The 20,385-nt window shown below is 46.2% G+C and overlaps 2 protein-coding genes across 2 annotated transcripts in view; both read left to right on the forward strand.

The window, feature by feature from the left end:
* LOC136657570 (sodium-coupled monocarboxylate transporter 1-like) overlaps nucleotides 1–2,224 on the forward strand; it is a 39,999-nt gene extending 37,775 nt beyond the window's left edge. Inside the window, exon 15 of the mRNA XM_066634488.1 lies at nucleotides 2,216–2,224. Coding sequence (XP_066490585.1) covers nucleotides 2,216–2,224 — 9 coding nt within the window. The remainder of the gene's footprint in view (nucleotides 1–2,215) is intronic.
* A 5,990-nt stretch (nucleotides 2,225–8,214) lies between these two features.
* Nucleotides 8,215–20,385, forward strand: part of LOC136657571 (sodium-coupled monocarboxylate transporter 1-like) — a 66,690-nt gene continuing 54,519 nt past the window's right edge. Inside the window, exons 1-5 of the mRNA XM_066634489.1 lie at nucleotides 8,215–8,580; nucleotides 10,609–10,677; nucleotides 16,233–16,284; nucleotides 17,842–17,909; nucleotides 19,058–19,212. Coding sequence (XP_066490586.1) covers nucleotides 8,215–8,580; nucleotides 10,609–10,677; nucleotides 16,233–16,284; nucleotides 17,842–17,909; nucleotides 19,058–19,212 — 710 coding nt within the window. The remainder of the gene's footprint in view (nucleotides 8,581–10,608; nucleotides 10,678–16,232; nucleotides 16,285–17,841; nucleotides 17,910–19,057; nucleotides 19,213–20,385) is intronic.

The following is a 20,385-nucleotide window of genomic DNA, read 5'->3' on the forward strand; positions in this document are numbered from 1 at the left end:
ACAAGTTTCTGGAGGAGAAATCCATTACGGGTTACAAGCCATGATGTGTATGGAACCTCCTGATTTTAGAAATGGGCTATGTCAGAATGCCAGATGCAAGGGAGGGCACCAGGATGAGGTCTCTTATTACCTGGTGTACTCCCTGGGGCATTTGCTGTTCCGCTGTGAGATACAGGAAGCTTGACTAGATGGGCCTATGGCCTGATCCAGTGGGGCTGTTCTTATGTTTTTATGTGCTCTGATTGTGTCTGGAGGGTTTTTCTGACGGCCAGAGAGGTTGAATGAATGAGCCCATTCATTCATTTATTCACTCATCTAAGTTCCATCTCTTATTTATTTAAATTTTATATTTAAATTTTTTTTCCGGCCCTCCACACCATGCCAGATAGTTGATGTGGTCCTCTGGCCAAAAAGTTTGGAGACCCCTGCTCTATAAAGTAAGCCAGAAAAATCTTTAACCAAATAACTAAGGGTGCAATCCTGAGGCACCCTTGGGCTGGCACAAGTCCCTTGTGCCTTGGGCCGGCCCAAGAGGGTCCGCACACCTCCTCCTCGTGAGTTGGCTGGGCCGGCACAAGGACATGCACCGGCCCATGGAGGCTGAATCTAGGGCGGGCGGGTGGCAGGTGGAAGGGCTGGAACCCAGCTCTTATGCCAGATACAAACCACCATTCCTGAGCTGCATGGAGTGGCTTCAAGCCACTCCATTCTCCTCTGTCTTATGCCACCTTAGGAGGTAGCACACGTCCGAGGAGACCCACTGGGGCTGCAGTGGCTTACCTGGGGGATAAGGGGAATAGTTTCCCCTTACCTCTGGCTTAGCTGCTTCAGGGCTGTATCTTGCACTGGATACAGTGCAGGCCTTCTGGCCTGCCTATTCCAGCCTAAGATAGGATTTTGCTATAAGAGCAGAATCCCAAGCACTCTATTGGCCAGTGAAAATCCCTTGCAAACATGCAATAAGGCACATGTCTGCAATGACTTGGCAGTCGGGAGGTCATCCTTCTGCACTGGAGCAAGCTCTGGGTCAGATGACTGCACTGCCTGCAGGCTGTCCGCTTGGGGGTCTGGGGAGAGCAGAACTGGGATGTTCCAGGATGGGGTGAGGGCAGGTGAACGGGGCCCAGGAGGGGGTGGACCCAGGATCCCACACTTTGGCCAGATCCTAACCGCTACAGCCTGATCTCGGAAACTGTGATTATAAAGGAGGAAGTCAGTGTAATAGCTAAGGGGAGGTCAACAGGGGTACATTTCCCTGGGTACCACGCCTTGAGGGGATGTCTTAGAGGGCTATGAAAGGTGGTTTTCAGTTTTTGCCAAAAACTGAAAGTTCCTTTTGGAGGCTTCTAAGATACACCTTCAAGGTGTGGTACCCAGAGCCTCAGAAGGGCCTCTAAGCTGTCATATGGTGGTGTGCATTAAATTAGGGGGATGTTATGGGGCATGGGAGGTATTAAAATTTTTTTGCTTCCACGTGCCAAATGCCCTACCTGCACTACTAATACTCTGTATTATCGAAGTCCCAAATATTTTACATCTTTATTTTTTTTATATTTTTTTTCAAAAACCTTTATTGGCATAATCCAGTGGTGCCCAAACCCTAGCCCTGGGGCCATTTGTGGCCCTTGAGGACTCCCATTGTGGCCCTCAGGGAGCCCCCAGTCTCCAATGAGCTCTGGCCCTCCGGAGACTTGCTGGAGCCCGCACTGGCCCAACACAACTGCTTTCAGTGTGAGGGCAAGTGTTTGACCTGTCACGTGAGCTGTGGGATGAGGGCTTCCTCCACTGCTTGCTGTTTCACATCTGTGATGCAGTAGCAGCAGCAAAGGAAAGGCCGGCCTTGCTTTGTGCAAGGCCTTTTGTAGGCCTTGAGCTATTGCAAGACCTTCATTCATTCATATAAGTTTATCTTTAATATATTCATTTATGTAAACTTATGTAAATTTATTCAACTTTTAAATGTAAATTAATCCTTTTTTTCCCCAGCCCCTGACACAGTGTCAGAGAGATGATGTGGCCCTCCTGCCAAAAACTTTGGACACCCCTGGCATAAACAATAAAACCAGGGTGTTAGACAGAAAAATATCTGTGTACATTACTTAGATTCAACTTCTTGAGATAATTCTTGCATAAATACAGTAAAAGTACTCTGCCGTGTTGGTTGTTAAAATCTCATTCTTGCCGGTTAGTAACTGTCTAACTGTGTCCGTTTCAGATCCATTAAATGACTTTAAAAAAGGGTATAAGTAGTGGCTGTGTTGCAAGGTTCAAAAGCAAAACTCAGTAGGCAAGAGTGGTAATCGTCTGCAAGCTTTATTTCGTTGCCAGCAACGGGCGTCTCAAGGGACTCCAGTCCAAAGCAGTGAGAGCAATTTTCCAATCTGAGCCTGTCCCTTATATTTCATTTTGGGTCCTTTGTTTGAGGAGTTTTACACTTTTCATGGGCTGGAGTTTGACATCATAGATGGGGCTTACTCTGGGTTGGCCAGAGATAGCCTTACAGACATTTGACTGATGAGCTTCAAGTTACAGGTTTCAAATAAGGCAATACCATACATTTAAACATACAGAAAACTTTGTTTTCAGGTACCACTAGAGTGCACTGTAACCTCAATTTTATTCAGAACTGGCCTTTTGGCATGTCCTTCATACTTATTTCTTGGCATCCTTAATTTGGATGGCCTTGGTAAGAGCCACCTGTTTATCTCTTACATTCTTTCTGTCTGTTCCCATCAGACACTGTGGGCTTCCTGCCAACCTTTGTTAAGCTGAGCCTTTTCTATTCCATGCTGTGATCCCATATGTGACCTGTTACCTTTGGATGTATAGTGGTGTAATTTATTATGTTTAATACAAGACAAACCAACCTCTTATTGTAAAAAAGGATTTCCTTTAAGGAGTCTTATTTACTTTTAACCAAATTACATTTCCCTCTGTTTGTTGCAGCCCAGACAAAGGCTTTCTCAAGAATGTTTCTGCTTATCTTATGTCTAGCTGTTTGTATCTTTGTTTGTTAGGAATTCTTATTTTAACCTGCCAACCGATAAGCTGTCCTTGCATTGCTTCTCCACCATAATGTTGCAAATTTGTGTGTTTTCAGCCTCATAACATTCCAATTTTCCCGCTTTCTGGTGCCAACAGAGCCTTATCTATCTTTGAGATGCTACTCCCTTGTTCAAATTCTGCAAGACTTTGAGTTCTCAAGGTCTACAGAGATACAGGATTAGTGAATGCTTTTGCCAAGACAAGAGTGTTATCTTTGAGAAGTTGTTTTTCCCACATTCCAAAGTCTCGCTGTGAGCTGTCTGTGAGACAGACCTTTGATTTTTAGCTGGAAATAGCTTTTTACCTTTCTATGTATTTTTATGCTTTTATTAAACTTTCTAACAGTTAAAACTCACTTCTAAAGCCACTATGCCTTTATATATATATTGATTACACTTTGAGACAATAACTATTAAGGCATTGAAGAATATTTGGCAAGCATGCAAATATTGTAATCCCTTTGGCATTTCTATGAAACTTTGGTATAGTACCTTCTAAATAGCTCTCCTAGTGTTATAACACTGTCCTTTTGGTTTAAAAGAACCTGAAAGAATTATGATTTTAAAATTGCAAACTTTTTTTTCTTTTTTTTGCCAAGGGTATTCTTCTGTTTATTGTTTAGCTATACAAGTAGGGAGCTTAAGATGGGAATTTCCTCCCTATTTACTATGTGTGTATTGTTCTCCTGCTATCTTCTGCCAGATGCCTTGGTAAGCTGCCAAGAGCTTCCTTGAGATTCTGCTATTTTTAGCAAAACTGCCAGTCTGCAGTTTCAGACCTGCTTCAGACAGAGACAGTGATGTGGATTTTTAAGTTTTAAGCATATGAACATTTTCCCATTAAGCTGTTCTATTAGGCTTTAAACTAATAATTTGTTCTAATTGCATAGCATAAATAGCTTTCATTACCCTGTATCAGCTCCGTAAATCTTGTTGGCATCCTTCAGTCTCGGAAGACTATGGTATCGCACTCTGAATAGTGTTTGGAACAGAGTGTCCTCTTCAGTGCGCGAAGCCTGGGTAAAGTAGATATGGAGGATAGACTATTACCCATGCAGCAAATCCCCCCTCTCCACGTCGCTGAAATGGTCCAATGGAAAGGCAGAAGCCAGTACGGTTGGTTCCAGCGACGTCACAGGAGTTGCCAGAACGTGACTGTGTTCAGCCATGAACTGCCTCAGGGACTCCGGCTCCGGATTTTGCCTCGAGGTTGACTTCTGAAGCCTTTTCCATAACTGGATGTAGCCACAAGGCAGTGGAGGTTTGGGATCAGAGTTTTCCTTCTCTCAGATGAGCTACCTTCCCAGGCTAACGAGTCCCATCTACCCGGTGGCTGTTCAGTTGCCTCTTACGACAAGTACAGCCAAACTGAGGGCCTATTCTTATCCCCAGCCTCCAGGAGAAGCCCTCAGCCCTCCGTAAATCACAGTTTAGTAAAATATGAGGAAGTGTCTCACTTCCTGAACCACAACGACATAGTTTAGATTGTTGAGCATTGAACCTGGCTTTCATCTCATTCAAGGGAAAATCACTGAATCTGGCTAGGGAAAAGACTCTATGTTCTTGTGGTTTTGTTAGAAAATTTAAATAGTTGCTACCAAAATCAGCTGCCCAAGGTAGTCCAAAGTAAAGCAGGGAGCAGGTTTTATTGGCCTCAGCTAAAAGCTCTTGTTTTTCAATGTCCCTTAGCAAGGGGAATAAGATCTTAAATGCAATTACCCATGGCATTGTGCCCAGCAGATCCAAGGAAAGCCCTAGAGTTTGGACTTTTTTGCTAAGCAAGCCAGTCCTGGAGAACAGAAGGAATCTTCTAAAATACTTTTCAGTAGAAGGTCCTTAGCTGCAGCAGTGCTAATTCTAAACCAATGTTTGAAAAAGCAAAGCCAAACTAGAGACTCCACTTTATTTTGGCCAGCTTCCAGACATAAAACAGCATAAGATACGCATTGGGGTATTGCAAAGATTTTATATAGGAAGAGAGACTGAATCCTCTCAACCAAGATGCAGAAGGCAGAGATTCGAATTGGAATGTCTGGAGAACTACAGGTATAAAGGAATTCCCCCAAGCATTAAAAAATTGAATCATGCTTTGAATGCTATTGGCACTTAATGCAAACAGGATGGTGTTTCTTGTATAATTCTAGCTTCATAACATTCTGCACCAGCTGCAGTTTCAAACACTGTCTCAGTGTAGACCCCATTGCCTTACTGAAGCTGGGGAGCCAAATCCAATGCTTCCCAAGGCTGTAGCAGCACTGAAATAGCAACCATTGCATACAGCGGGGCTGGAAGCAGCACCAGGTCTCCTCAGGGTAAAGGAACTGATGTTTCCTTACCCATGTAAGATCTCGTGGCCCAGGAGACCCATGTTGCATCTCCTGGGCCGGAAGGAGAGGTTAGGATAGAGCAGCAGAGCCTGCTGCCGTCTCCTGCCCCATACTTCCCTGCTCCAGAATGCCTTCCCCCTGCCCTGACTTACTGCTCCACTGCCTTGTGCTCATGCTGAACTGGCATTGGCGCTGGACCTGTGGTGAGTGTCACAGGCATGCCTTATGGCATGTTTACAACATTCAGCACATGTGCTGGGCTGCCACAGACCCGATAGCATCGAATCGTAAGATATTCACAACAGGATCCAATACCCTGTCATATATTGATATAACTTTCTTTTATTCCAAATGTTTTTACTCCAATATAAGGCGCTGTAAAAAAACATTTTTGAAAATAGGTGACTTCAATAAAAACCGGCAAAAAACTTTGCTTCTCAAAATAACATTAAAAGACTATTCTATGAAATTTGTGCTTTTGAGCATGCACACACTCTGATTTTATTGTTTTATCATACTTTTCAAAAATCTGTTATCATTCTGTTCAAAAATCTCTGTTGAGCATAAGAATTGTAATGTGTGGCCTGGACAAGAGGGTGGGCAGACACCAGAGAACATGTAGGTGGTACAAATACATTTTATTTTATCAACAAATTAAGTGGAACAGCTAGTTCCAACAGTCTTAACTACCTTCCCTAAATCCTCATAAAATCTCTTCTCAGGTAACTAATCCTCCTTTCTATCAGCTTACCTCAACTCTCCTCAGCTGTTCCCCATAACTCTTCTCCTCCACTGCTGTCCAGCAGCTGTTCTTTCTTAACTGCCCTCCTCAACTGCCACTGTCTCAACTCTCTTCAGCAACTGCCCTCTCTCAAGGCTCCCCTCAACTGTCACAGTGATCACTACTACAGTGTATCACTGCTACAGGGTGAGAGACCCAGGGCCCAATCCTATCCAATTTTCCAGTGCTGGTGCAAATGTGCCAATAGGCACTGTATCCTGTGGGGGGGGGGGGGGCAGTCACACAGACCTCCTCAAGGTGTGGGAACATTTGTTCCCTTACCTCGAAGCTACATTGAGGCTGCACTGGTGCTGGAAAGGTGGAGAGGATTGGGCCCCCAGTTAGTTACTGTTACAGTGGTGTTAAACTTAACACAATCTACAGCAAACACTTCCAACAAGGATTAACAAGGGTAAAATCAAATCATCACCGCTGCATCCATTTAAAAAACACACATTCCTTTCAGAAATCAAGAGCAGTTTTCTGAACTTCTTATGACACTAATATTAATATGTCCAGAAAAGTCTAACACACACACACACACACACACACACACACACACACACACACACACACACGGTATTGGTAAACAATGGACTTTCCTTTCACAATATAAATCAAATGTGAAGCAATTTGTTAAAAAATAATGGGGAAGAATCCAGCCAAATTAAGCACTTTCAAGTTCTGGTGATCATTTTACTTAAATCAGTTGATTTGTGTCTTTTACTGCTTCTGTCACAGAACACTTCTGTGTTCACTGCACTAACAGTGCAATCCTATGGATGTTTACTCAGAAGTAAGACTCTACTCTGCTCAGTGGGACTTACTCCCAGGTAAGTATATATAGGATTTGTGATGTGAAAGGGATCCTGAAACCGACTTTGGTGACTGGCCACTTTCTGTAATGCTGGATTTGTCAGGTTAGTGCTTGGTCCCTACAGACAACACTGACAGCAGGATTTCTTAAAAAATTTTTTACTATAAACTTTAGAACAGTGAGGTGAATATTAACACTTTCTCTACAGGAGGCTTGCTCCTCAGTGGGACTTTCCAGATGGTCTTCAGCAAATGCTCCTCCTGTCCCTCAGCCCTTCCCAACCATCCCCTCAGCAGCTCTGCCTCAGGGCCACTGTCTCTCGCCCACATCTTTTCCAAGTGCCCTTTCAACTGCTCTTTCTAAACCTTCCAACTGCTTTTCCCCAACTGCCATTCCAGCACACAAAGTTCTCCTTTTCTAGAATGTCTCTGTTCCTCTAATGCTTTATCCTAAACGCATCAGACAATTAAAAGTCTAAAATCAGTAATGCAGAAAGTCTAAAAATATATAAAAGTTAATAGAATTATGACCTTTACATCTTTGCTGCCAAAGGAATTGTAAGTAAAATGGCTGTAAGTAAAATGAACAGACGCTGGTCAAGCCAACAATGTGAGAACCTGCAAATGAAACCATTAAATGCATCACAAAGAGCAAAAGACAAGAAGTCAGTAAAAATTTGTCCTTTATGAAACAGCTGATTTCTATTAAATCCTGTTTGTTCTTCTGACACCCAAATCTTCTGAGTCACTTAAGTCTGAAGCCTGACATTGAAGCTAACAGGTGGGCCTGAGAGGAGGAGACTTCCCAGAGAGTCTGATGAGGGAGGGAGGCGGAGGGAGGACTGACTGCTATCCCAGGAGTGTCTACTCAGAAGTAAGTCCCACTAGACTCAGCGGGACTTACTCCCACGTGTGTGAACAACACTGCAGCCTGAGAGCCCAAACCTATGCCTATCTACTCAGAAGTAAGTCCCACTGCAGTCAGTGGGGCTTACTCCCAGGTGAGTAAGTGACAGGACAGCAGCCTCAGAGCCCAAGCCTGTGTCTGCTCAGAAGTAAGTCCCTCTAGAGTAAAAGGGCTTACTTCCAGGTGAGTGGACCACTTGTAGCCTAGCCCCGAATGCCTCAGAGCACCACTGAGGCGGTATGAGTGGCGCTAACCGACACCGGCCACGCCCTCCAGGCGGGCGCGCGACGCTCGAGTAACTGCCTCTCGAGCTCTTCTGCGCCCGCTCGCCCGCCCGCCATGTCGACGGCGGACAAGCTGGCCTTCGTGCGCATCCAGGACCACTTCACGCAGCTGGACTACTTGCTCTTCGCGCTCATGCTGCTGGTCTCCGCCGCCATCGGCGTCTACTACGCCTTCAAGGACGTGCACAAGTCGCACGAGGAGTTCATCATGGCCAGCCGCAAGCTGCACTGCGCGCCCGTGGCGCTCTCGCTCACGGCCAGCTTCATGTCGGCGGTGACGGTGCTGGGCACGCCCGCGGAGGTCTACCGCTTCGGCATGAAGTACGGCCTCATCGCCATCTCCTACGCCGTCATGGTGGCCATCACCGCCCACGTCTTCCTGCCCGTCTACTACCGGCTGCGCATCACCAGCGCCTACGAGGTGCCTTCCTGGGAGTAGCCCCGTTCACTGCAGTGGGACTCGGTGCACAGGCACGGGACGGGCTCTCAGGCTGCAGTCCTGTCCACACTCGCCTGGGAGCGAGCCCCACTGCCTGCAAGGGGACTGACTTCTCAGTAGGCAGGCACTGAGGCTGCAAGCCCATCCACACTTTCCTGGGAGTAAGACCCAATACCTAATGGGACTTTCTTCTGAGCAGACAGGCACAGGCTTGGGCTCTCAGGCTGCAGTCCTGTCCACACTCGCCTGGGAGCGAGCCCCACTGCCTGCAAGGGGACTGACTTCTCAGTAGGCAGGCACTGAGGCTGCAAGCCCATCCACACTTTCCTGGGAGTAAGACCCACTGCCTCATGGGACTTACTTCTGAGTAGACAGGCACAGGCTTGGGCTCTCAGGCTGCAGTCCTGTCCACACTTGCCTGGGAGTGAGTCCCACTGCCTGCAAGGGGACTGACTTCTCAGTAGACCTGCACAGGATTGGGCTCTGAGGCTGCAATCCTATCCACACTTTCCTGGGAGTAAGCCCCATTGACTACAGTGGAACTTACTTCTGAGTGCACATGCACAGCATTGGGCTCTTGGAGGGCTGCCTCCAGCTCTACACCATCACCTGAAGGTTGTGCACGCTGTTCCATCCCCCCTAACTGCCCACTGTGGTCTCTCTTGAGCAGGCTACCAGAGTAGTGTTTTCTCTCCAGCCAATATGCACCTCACCTTCAAAAGTACAAAGGGGGGCATAGAAACCAGAGTTGGAGCAAAGGGGGGCCATCCATCCCTGTGCTCTTTAAGCACCCCAGGACTGTGGGCTCCACTGTCATGGTGACCACTGGGGACTGCTCAGCCTCATCCTGCAGGGCTCTTATGTTCTTACTGCTGAAAGCAGGGATGGGAGCACCAGGTACAGGTGTGTGGCCTTTCAGAAAAGGCAGAGCTTGGGGAAGGTGGGGGAAGGGCACAGAACAGATCAAGAGGAAAAGTATGTCCCCAAAAGTGCTGAAAAACTCTGTCCAGAAGTGACTAACTGAATTGTCAGCCACTGTAGGGGGCATAGGGGCTTTTATAAAATGTACCTCAGTCCCGGCTGGCATCCAAAGACTGCAGGCAGACCCACATCTCTACAGGGAGCCTCTCCACAGGTCTCCCTGAGCCTCTAAACTGAAAAAACAAGATTGTGACCCACTTCCAGGTTGAGATCATGAAACTGAGTGGCAATCACATTTTCTCAGTGTTTAGAGCCATGGGGAGACCTGCAGAGGGCTCAGTGGGGCTCCCTGTACCCCCTCCAGGCACCAGCAAGGACTGAGGCATGTTTTAAAAAAGGTCCTATGTCTCCTGCAGGGACATGATCCTGGGGATCGCTTTGCTGCCTTCCACCTTTCCCTGTCCCTTACAGGGGCAATGGCAGGAGTTCTTAGACTGGTGAGTCACAACCCACCAGTTTGGGAACCACCTGCATTGGGGAAGAGAGTGAAATGCCTCTTGACAGCTGCAGCTGTGCAATCAGATCTGATGGATGGTTGCCAGGAAGCAAGTCTCACTGACTTCAGTGGACTTTGATCTCCCAAGTAAGAGTGCATAGTACTATCCTTAAGGAGCAGGGCCAGCTTTAAGCCAACTGGACCAATTGCTCCCAATTGGGTTTGTGCCTAAAGGGCCCCCTGCACTAGGGTCATATACTATAATATGTCTTATTCATAATGTATTAATGTTAAGTGATTTTGAAAAACCCCCAAATGATAATTTTGTCTCCAACAATGCTGTTCACTTTCATTTCCATTCTACCAGAGAGATATAAAGTCTCTGATAAATATTATTTATATCTTTAAGATTCACAGACCTTGGCTATGAACATGGGGCACTGCAAAAAAAAATGGTTTCAGTTGGACCCTGCAACACCTAAGGCCAGCTCTGATAAGGGGCTTTTTAAAAAAGATGACTTGTCAATTCTGTTTCCACATATAGAGATTATTTGTGTACTTTTGTATCTAAAAGTAACTTGCCTCTTTTGCAGTATTTGGAGCTTCGTTATAATAACAAATATCTGCGTATGACTGGAGCAGCGATGTTTATGATGCAAACGGCAAGTAAAGCACAGCATACTATTGAGGATTCCTGCTAATTTTTTGAAGTGTTTCAAATTATATGTAGTAGTTGCATCGTAAGGTTTTATTATAAAAAAATACAAATGTCACTTCTAAAGTTGTGCTTACTGTGGACTAGCTCCTCGATTTTAACCATCAAAAAGTTGCATCTAAATGCTGTTTGTCACTGGAAGCTTAATACTACCTAGAATTAAGGAATCTGTGTCAGTTTCTGTTATCCTTCTCCACACCTTTCAACACTCCCACAAATCCATTCTCCTTTCCTCAGCAGGCTACTGTCCTTGCTACATGTGATTAAACCTGGGTTTGGGAGCATCCATTTTAACCAGGGTTAACAATGACCAGAAATAACGATGAATCAGAAAAAAGGAAGTCAGTAGGATTCATGCAAGAGAGAAAACTTTGGGGAGAGAGCACATGTCTGGTCCCTTAATCCAAGCAGTGTTCTATATCCGAAGGGTCCTTAGAGATTTATAAAATCACAAAATGATTGTCATTTATATCTTGTCTTTTAATATAGTACAAATACATGACTTACTATTTAAATACAAGTTGCCTCAGGATATTCATAGTGCATAGCGGTGTTTTTAATTTTTTTTGTTTTGCAAATGTTTTGAACTGAAGGCTTTTAAAGGCTTTATTTGCCTGGTCATCAGTAGGGGAGCTTACTTTTGATAATTCGTTTCAAGAGTATTTACAGACATATAATTTTGACAGTAATTGGTTGTGGAAGCACAGTTGCCATATTTTGGTTAGATATACAAGCTTTACCCCTATGCTGAGGGCAGGGGAAATCTATTCTTGTTTTCAGCTGAACCTAGCTTTGCACAACCTTTCTCAGACCTTTGTCACAGGCACAGAGCTGCCTTCCATCTTCTCAGAGTCAGGCTGTGCACAGTGTTGACTGGATGACTGTTGTGTCAATTGTCACAAAGCTCTTCAACCCTAATCCTTTTATAAGTCATGGACCCCTTTAAGAATCTGATGAAACCTATGCCCCCCCCCCCCCGAAAAATACACATAGACTACAATCCTCTACACATTTACCTGGAATTAGGTGTCACTGGAACTCAGTGGACTTTGCTTCTGGGTAGACATGCATAAGATTCCACTGATAAAGAAAGGCCCAAATCCTAACCAACTTTCCCGCACTGACATAGCTGTGCCAATGGGGCATGTGCTGCATCCTGCAGTTGGGTAGCAGTCACAGGGGCCTTCTCAAGGTGAAGGAATGTTTGTTCCCCTATCTCGGAGCTGCACTGCCCTTACCTTGCTGCTGGAAAGTTGGTTAGGATTGTGCCCCAAAAGGCACCATATTTTTTTTTAAGCCTGGTTCATGTACCCCCTAGGCATCTAGTAGCTGTACATGCATCATTAGAGTCTGTATGTGTGAGTGAAGCAGAGTTTATTCTGCTGCAGAAAAATCCAGAGCTGCTCCAGTTTTGTCCAACTTTTGTGTGTGCTCCACATTTACAGGACAGTTTGCAGATTGTGGTTTAAAATTATATATTTGTGGGTAAAGTTCCATTTCCACTTGCTCAAAATACAGTGCACAGTATAAAGAAGAGCCAGGCTTCCAGTTTTCATAGGACGTGGACCTCAAAGTAGTTTATGCTTCCATTGCAGTCTAAAGCAGGGGTGTCAAACTCATTTCATCCTGGGGGCCACATTGGATTCATGGCACCTACTGAGGGCTGAACTCCAAGTGTGGCACCCGGAAGTGACCTGAACACAGGTTCAGGTTTTAAGAAAGCTGAGGCTTCCCCCATGCTACCTCACCCGAACCCAGACCCCATTCTACCACCAAGCATACCCTGCCTCACCCCACACCAGACCCCATTCTACCACCAAGCATACCCTGCCTCACCCCACATCAGACCCCATTCTACCACCAACCATCCCCTGCCCGCCAGCCAGCCAAGCCTCCCAGTCACCCCCAGCCCCCACCTACCTGCCGCTAGTCAGGGCCAGGGAAGCCACGCACAGCGGCTCCTGCTCCCAGACCCCCTCTGGCCATGACCAAAGCCCGGGAGAGCTCTGGCCGCAGCTGGAGGGAAGACTGAAGGCTGGAGATGCTGTGCGTGGGTGCTCCAGCTCTCAGTCACCCTTCTGGCTGTGGGCGAACCCTGCTCGCGCCTGGAGGGAGGATGAAGGACTGGAGACGCCGTGCACAGCTGCTCCAGCCCTCAGTTGCCCCTTCCAGCCGTGGGTGAGGCCTGCTCGCAGCTGGAGCGAGAACCAAGGTCTGGGGACGCTGCGCGCGGCTGCTGCAGTCTTCGGAACTCTCTCCAACTGCGGGCGAGCCCTGCTCATGCCCGGAGGAAGGACTGAGGGCTGGGGTCACTGCGTGAGGGTGCTCCAACCCTCAGTCGCCCTTTCCAGCCGCAGGTGAGGCCAGCTCGCAGCCGGAGCGAGGACCAAGGGCCAGGGACGCAACGCATGGCTGCTCCAGCCCTGGGAACTCTCTCCGGCTGCAGAGTTGTGCTCGCGGTTGGAGTGAGCGGGGGTGGGGCAGCCCCCGAACTCCACCAAAGCTCGGGGGCCGCCCAAAATGGCTCTGTGGGCCGGATCCGGCCCGTGGGCCTTATCTTTGACACCCCTGGTCTAAAGGTATTATTTTGAACATTACAGGCCTGATCATGACTTGTGGTTGAAGTCTCAGAATAAAATGAAAGCGTGTACTTAATTGAGCAACTTGACTAGAGTGTTTGTTTTAGTTCTAAATACGAGGAAGGAAGAGGGCCTCGTAGGAAGAGGGCCTGAGAATTGGAGCAAAACCATGGTGGGGGAGTGGGGAGACTTTAGTAGTTTGCCCCCCCTTGTGTTTTGTGTCTGATTGCGCCACCCTATGCCTTAATTTTAATGCTTCAAAAGCCTTTGTTAAAAGTGAGTGTAAGTTTTCTTTCATTTCAGTAAATGGAAGACAGATGTATGTATTTGGCCCCTGCACTACTGGTGTATTGGTCATAATCGGAGAAGAGAGGTCTCCTATATTCATGAAACTGTCTTCCTCGTGTATCATAGAAGGTGACGCTAAGATTATATGGACTTGGGGATACGTTTAGTAGGAAGTAAAATGCAAAAGAAAAAAAGCCAACTTAGAGAGCAATGCTAACCCCTTATGTCAGTGCTTTCTAGCACTGGCATAGTGGTGCCAATGGGACATGTGCTGCATCCTGCAGTTGGGTGTCACTCACAGAGGCCTCCTCAAAGTAAGGGAATTTTTGTTCCCTTCCCTCAGAGCTGTATTGCACTTATGTCAGTACTGGAAAGTACTGGAAAGTACTGACATAAGGGGTTAGGATTAAGAACATAAGAACAGCCCCACTGGATCAGGCCATAGGCCCATCTAGTCCAGCTTCCTGTATCTCACAGCGGCCCACCAAATGCCCCAGGGAGCACACCAGATAACAAGAGACCTCATTCTGGTGCCCTCCCTTGCATCTGGCATTCTGACATAGCCCATTTCTATAATCAGGAGGTTGTACATGCACATCATGGCTTGTAACCCGTGATGGATTTTTCCTCCAGAAACTTGTCCAATCCCGTTTTAAAGGCGTCCAGGCCAGACACCATCACCACATCCTGTGGCAAGGAGTTCCACAGACCAACCACACACTGAGTAAAGAAATATTTTCTTTTGTCTGTTCTAACTCTCCCAACACTCAATTTTAGTGGATGTCCCCTGGTTCTGGTGTTATGTGAGAGTGTAAAGAGCATCTCTCTATCCACTCTGTACATCCCCTGCATAATTTTGTATGTCTCAATCATGTCCCCCCTCAGGCGCCTTTCTGGGCTGAAGAGACCCAAACACCATAGCCTTTCCTTATAAGGAAGTTGCCCCAGCCCAGTAATCATCTTAGTCGCTCTCTTTTGCACCTTTTCCATTTCCACTATGTCTTTTTTGAGATGCAGCGACCAGAACCTGACACAATACTCCAGGTGTGGCCTTACCATAGATTTGTACAACAGCATTATAATATTAGCCGTTTTGTTCTCAATACCTTTTCTAATGATCCCAAGCATAGAATTGGCCTTCTTTACTGTCACCGCACATTGGGTTGACACTTTCATCAACCTGCCCACCACCACCCCAAGATGTCTCTCCTGATCTGTCACAGACAGCTCAGAACCCATCAGCCTATATGTGAAGTTTTGATTTTTTGCCCCGATGTGCATGACTTTACACTTACTGACATTGAAGCACATCTGCCATTTTGCTGCCCATTCTGCCAGTCTGGAGAGATCTTTCTGGAGCTCCTCACAATCACTTCTGGTCTTCACCACTCGGAAGAGTTTGGTGTCATCTGCAAACTTATCAACCTCACTGCTCACCCCTGTCTCCAGGTCATTTATGAAGAGGTTGAAAAGCACCGGTCCCAGGACAGATCCTTGGGGCACACCACTTTTCACTTCTCTCCATTGTGAAAATTGCCCATTGACACCCACTCTGTTTCCTGGCCTTCAACCAGTTCTCAATCCATGAGAGGACCTGTCCTCTAATTTCCTGACTGTGGAGTTTTTTTAGTAGCCTTTGGTGAGGGACCGTGTTGAACGCCTTCTGATTGTGCCCTTGGTTAGTTTTCGTCCTACTTTTTAATGCTTTGACAGTGGTTCTCAAACTGGGTCATAACCCAGCCGTGGTCATGAAACTGACAACCTGATAGCTGACATGGAAAATGTATTGAGTCCTGTGGAAGGTGAGCCTCACGTGTGTGTTTACTCATAACTAGGTGACTGTACCTTGGTCCACTTCAAAGGGCATGCCGAAAGGAACACTGCACCGCCTGAATGGTCCCAAACTGATGAATGCAGGCCCCAAAATATACTTGATAAGGAAGTCCTGTTCTTCCAAGCTAAGATCTTCCAAGATAAGGAAAATGCACTGTATTGAACCCAATGAAAAGTGAAACTGAGCCACACGTGTTTTCAGAAAAACCAGAAGTATCTTTCTGGAGCCTTTGGGTGCCTTTTGGAACCTTTCTCTGCGGGCCTTAGAAAGACCTCCAAGGTGCCTCAGAGAGGCTCCCAGATGCGACCAGAGAACATGGGAACTCAGCTCCTGCCTTCATTGTGGGTTCAGAACCCACAGTTAGTTAAAACTACAGGTCTCAAATCTGCATATAGGAAGGCGGACTTGTAATATTAATACATAGGTATTATAGGCAGAAGCTTATTATAGGTGTCCCTTCCCTCCGAGTGCTTTATTTCTTCAAGAGCTTTTCTTTGAAAAGAGAGAATCCACATACCAGGATTGCTTTCAAGGCTTATGTTGTTTGTGCATGTGAATTCTTGGAAGGATTCTTTCCTCTTAAAATTCTAGTCTCTATTCTGTTTTGATGTGCCCTCAGTAGGCTTTTCAGTTCTATCTGAAGATAACCCTATGAAGTTTAAAAATCAACCATTACTATGGGTGCGTTGATCAGATAATAGATGTGATTTTTCATTTGAACTGGTGCATACTTGTGTAGAACAAATAAAATCTGATGGACCTTTTATATCACATGCATATTTATTTGATCTCTCTCTCCAGATATTTTACTCTGGAATTGTTATATATACTCCAGCCTTCGCCTTGAACCAAGGTAATATAAATGTATTTTACAGCTTACCAATTTTGTTGTTAAACTACAAGGAAAAGATGAGCATCTACAGTAAAAAGTAAGCCTGCATCTTAAGTTTAGCATGATTTGTGTTCTAAAGGATGGGCAGCCCAATCCTAACCTGCGCTGGAACAGCTGCCACTTGGCCTGTGCTGTATCCAGTGCACGTTAGGAGGTGATTGTAGCACAATTCTAAGTAATGGATATTTATTCCCTTACTGTCTGTCATGCGCCAGCCACCCCTGTGGGCCTACTTGGATCTGCACCAGCGAAATTGCTGATGCAAATCCAAGCAATCCAGTGTAGTGCTGGCTAGCCGAGAGGGGAGTTAGGATTCTACCTAAGTTGCCAAGGCTGGTCCCGCTCTCCTTCCGGGTCTGCCCCATCTTCTTCCTGCTCCCAGATGCCCCTGTTCTGCCCTCATACCACCCTCTCCAACTCCCTGTGCCATCCTGCCTCATCCAATACTTATTTACCAGCTCAGGGTCTGGATCCGGCGTGGGACAGCCAGCGCATGTCCTTGTGCCAGCCCAGCCTCCTCCAGAATAGTTTTGTTTTGTAGCATGTTCATTACACTCCTGGGCTAGTGCAAGGGACTTGCACTGGCCAAAGACAAGGTCCATCCTTGCACCCTAAGGATGGTTTAGGAGGGTAACTTCTTGTGACTTTATACTTATAACAGTTTGGTATTTTGATCATCCCTACCAAATTGCTCAATAATTGCTAAAGTATGTATGCTACTTTCCACCATGTTACTCTGGACATTTCTTGTTGATGACCAGTTTCAAATCCTTCACAGATGTGATGATGAGAATTTTTATATGTCTTTATTCCTAGTCTTTTGTGCAGTCATTAATTATTTGAACATTATTTCTTCCACTGGTATCTCTAGATATGTTTAACAGTGCAATCCTGTAGATCTGAGTTTTCAAACCTCTGGGAGTTTGAAAAGCGCAGTAAGTTCTTGTAAGGGAGGGGAGAGAGGCAGTGGGGGCAGGGGGAAGGCAGCGACGCGATCCCCTGGATTGCGGCGCTCAGGGGGGCTGCAGGGACTGGGATGCACTCACCGGTCTCTTCAGCATCATCCTGGGGGTGCGGGGAGCCCTGCTTGAGCACCTGCAGGTTTCCCCATCTGGTTCAAAGTGGAAGTAGAGCAATCGCGCTCCACTTCCACAAAACCGGAGGTGGAGTGCGATCGCTCTACTTTCAATTCAAACCAGCTGGGGAGCCCTGCAGGCACTCGCGCAGGGTTCCCCGCACCCCCAGGACGATGCTGAAGAGACTGGTGAGTACATCCCAGTCCCTGCAGTCCTGTTAGTGATGTAATCCTGGGGATCGCGTCACTGCCTTCCCTCCTGCCCCAGCCCCTTAAGGGGGCAGAGGCCAGGGCCCTCAGGCTGGAGCGTTGCAACGCCCCAGTCTGAATACCACTGCTGTAGATGTTTACTCAGAAGTCAGTGCCAGTGTGTTCCATGGAGCTTATACCCAGGAAAGTTTGCATAGGATTGCAGCCTACATTATATATTTTTTATTTTTCAGTTACAGGATTTGTGTTGTGGGGAGCTGTTGCTGCAACAGGAGTAATTTGTATTTTCTATTGCATCTTGGTATGTTGACAGCTCATTTTCATAAAACATGCTCTAACTTAGTGTCTTGAGTACCATAAAGTAAGAAAAATGTCACATTAAACTTTCAGCTTTGGTATAGCACTCTATGCTACATATTTATATTTATTTTATACCACTGTGTTAGCTGTTATTCCCTACCCCTGAGGAATCCCTGAGACTGTAGGTGGGTGAGGAATTCTCAGTTTAGAGATCCATACCAGCCCCCCTTGCAGAGCCCCCAAATCATTGGGAAGAAAATATGATTCTTGCATATACGGGCAAGTTTCTTTTACCTTCCCTTTCCCAGATTAAATGGAAGTTGAAAGAAGGAAGTCTTGTGTTTCCTATATCTGGATAGAGGGGTTTATATATGATGTGGTCCGGTGACATGCGGTGTGAGGATGGAAGGTGAGGCAGCGAGCCCTGCCAGGGTTCTTTGACAAGTGCTGCTGTAGCTGTGATCACAAAAACACAAACTAAGTGCTCCAGCTGCTTAGAGCACTTGGGTTGTGTTTGTGTACTCACAGCTTTTGGCGGCAGTGATACTTTTAGAACTCTGGTGGATGTCACTGCCTCACCTTCTTCCCCCATACAGCATGTTGTTGAAATGGTTGTATGCACTGGGGGGGTGCATCTTTCTTCAGTACTATAGTTTTAAGTTTGCAAATGTCTTTTTAAATGGTTTGCTATCTATATAAACAGAAATTTTATATTTTTCAGAAGGAGACCTGGTGTAAAATTTAGTTATCGACTTATGCTTTTGTTTAATAAATATGTTATTTTATGCAGACAAATGTATTCTAATATGATTCAAAGCAACATACTTTTGAGTCTGTGGGACTGTTTATTTGAGAAAGGTCCTAAGAACTGGCCTCTAATCGTAAACACAGGGTGCAATCCTAACCCCTTATGTCAGTGCTTTCCAGCACTGACATAAGGGTAATGCAGCTCTGAGGTAAGGGAACAAACATTCCCTTACTTTGAGGAGGCTTCCATGAGTGACACCCAACTGCAGAATGCAGCACACGTCCCATTGGCACCACTATGCCAGTGCTGGAAAGCACTGACGTAAGGGGTTAGGATTGTGCCCACATGCTTATAGTTGGAACAGAGTTTATACTGTAAACTGTATCTGCTGTTTCCTATAGGGAGGCCTAAGGGCAGTAGTCTGGACAGATGTTTTCCAGTTCCTAATGATGATATGTGCGATGATATTAGTGATTGCACGGACTGTGTCAATTAAAGGAGGACTTAGTTGTATTCTGGATGATGCTCGACATGGAGGAAGACTGGACTTCTGGGAGTAAGTGTCCTTTTATTTAGGCAGCAGTATAAATCTCTCAGAAGGTCTTAAATGTTTTTGAAAAGTTTGAGAGTTTAGGCTGCAGCTAGTGGGACAACTCATGAGTAAGTGGCTTTAGAAATATATTTCTAAATATATATTAGAAATATATTCATGAGGTTGTAACAGCGCAGTCCTATATATATGTCTAGAACTGGACTTAACTGACTCGGGGAGTGGCCTGCCCAGCAAGTACAAGTTCAGGTTCCAGCCTTGAGGGTGTGGGAAGGCCTCAGCAGGGCATTGCATGGGCAATCGATTGTTGACTAGAGCTGGCCTACTACAGTGGCAAGTATCTGCAGGAGCCTTCCCATTCCCTGGCAGAGGAGGCATAGGACCCAGAGGGTGATCAGGCAGGGAAGGTGCAACAAGGAAGGGGGGTAAGGACCAGCCACATCTGGAGAATACAAGGAGGGGATCAGGGATGAGAAGGGGTTGGTGAGGGCTGGAAGCTGGCTGGAAGAGTAGTCCTGAAAGGCTGGAGAAGGCCCTGAGTCTGAATAGGAGTAGGGTGCTGTAAACATCTACTCTGCCTTTGCTCTGAGGGCCAGGGAAGGAAGCGGGAGACAAGCCAGGTGGGCATGGCCCTGGAAGCCCTACATAAACTACTGACCCTGTACTGGCTGGGATCCCACTGGCAGGCAGGAGCCCAAACCCTCCTTCCCCTTCGCAGAATCCCTGACAACATATTTACTTAAAATTAAGTTGTACTGTGCTCAGTGGGGCTTGCTTCCAAGAGGGTGTGTATAGGATTGCAGACTAAGTAGTTTTAGAACTCCAAAATAATAAATATAATGCATACTAATAATAAACTCTTCACCATCATGTACTAAACTCTTCACCATCATGTACTGTAATAGTGAACTCTGGTGATTATCAGTTTGTATGCAAAACAGGGCCACTGACAGGTAAGACAGTACTCCCTAGTATACTGAGTAGCTAGGGCTCTTTAAGTACGTAGAAGTAGGTAAGTTTGTGAATTAAAAGGGGGGGAATATCAAAACAACCTTATGACTCAGTGGCTCTGAGCAATTATGAAATGTTAGTGTCAGTTGGAAAAAACAACAGCAGAATACTGGGGGAGGGGGATGAGGGAATTGTCCTGCTTAAACCAACTGGACATTAGAGGTGGGG

Source organism: Tiliqua scincoides, chromosome 7 (assembly GCF_035046505.1).
Source record: "Tiliqua scincoides isolate rTilSci1 chromosome 7, rTilSci1.hap2, whole genome shotgun sequence".
Classification (NCBI taxonomy): Eukaryota; Metazoa; Chordata; class Lepidosauria; order Squamata; family Scincidae; genus Tiliqua; species Tiliqua scincoides.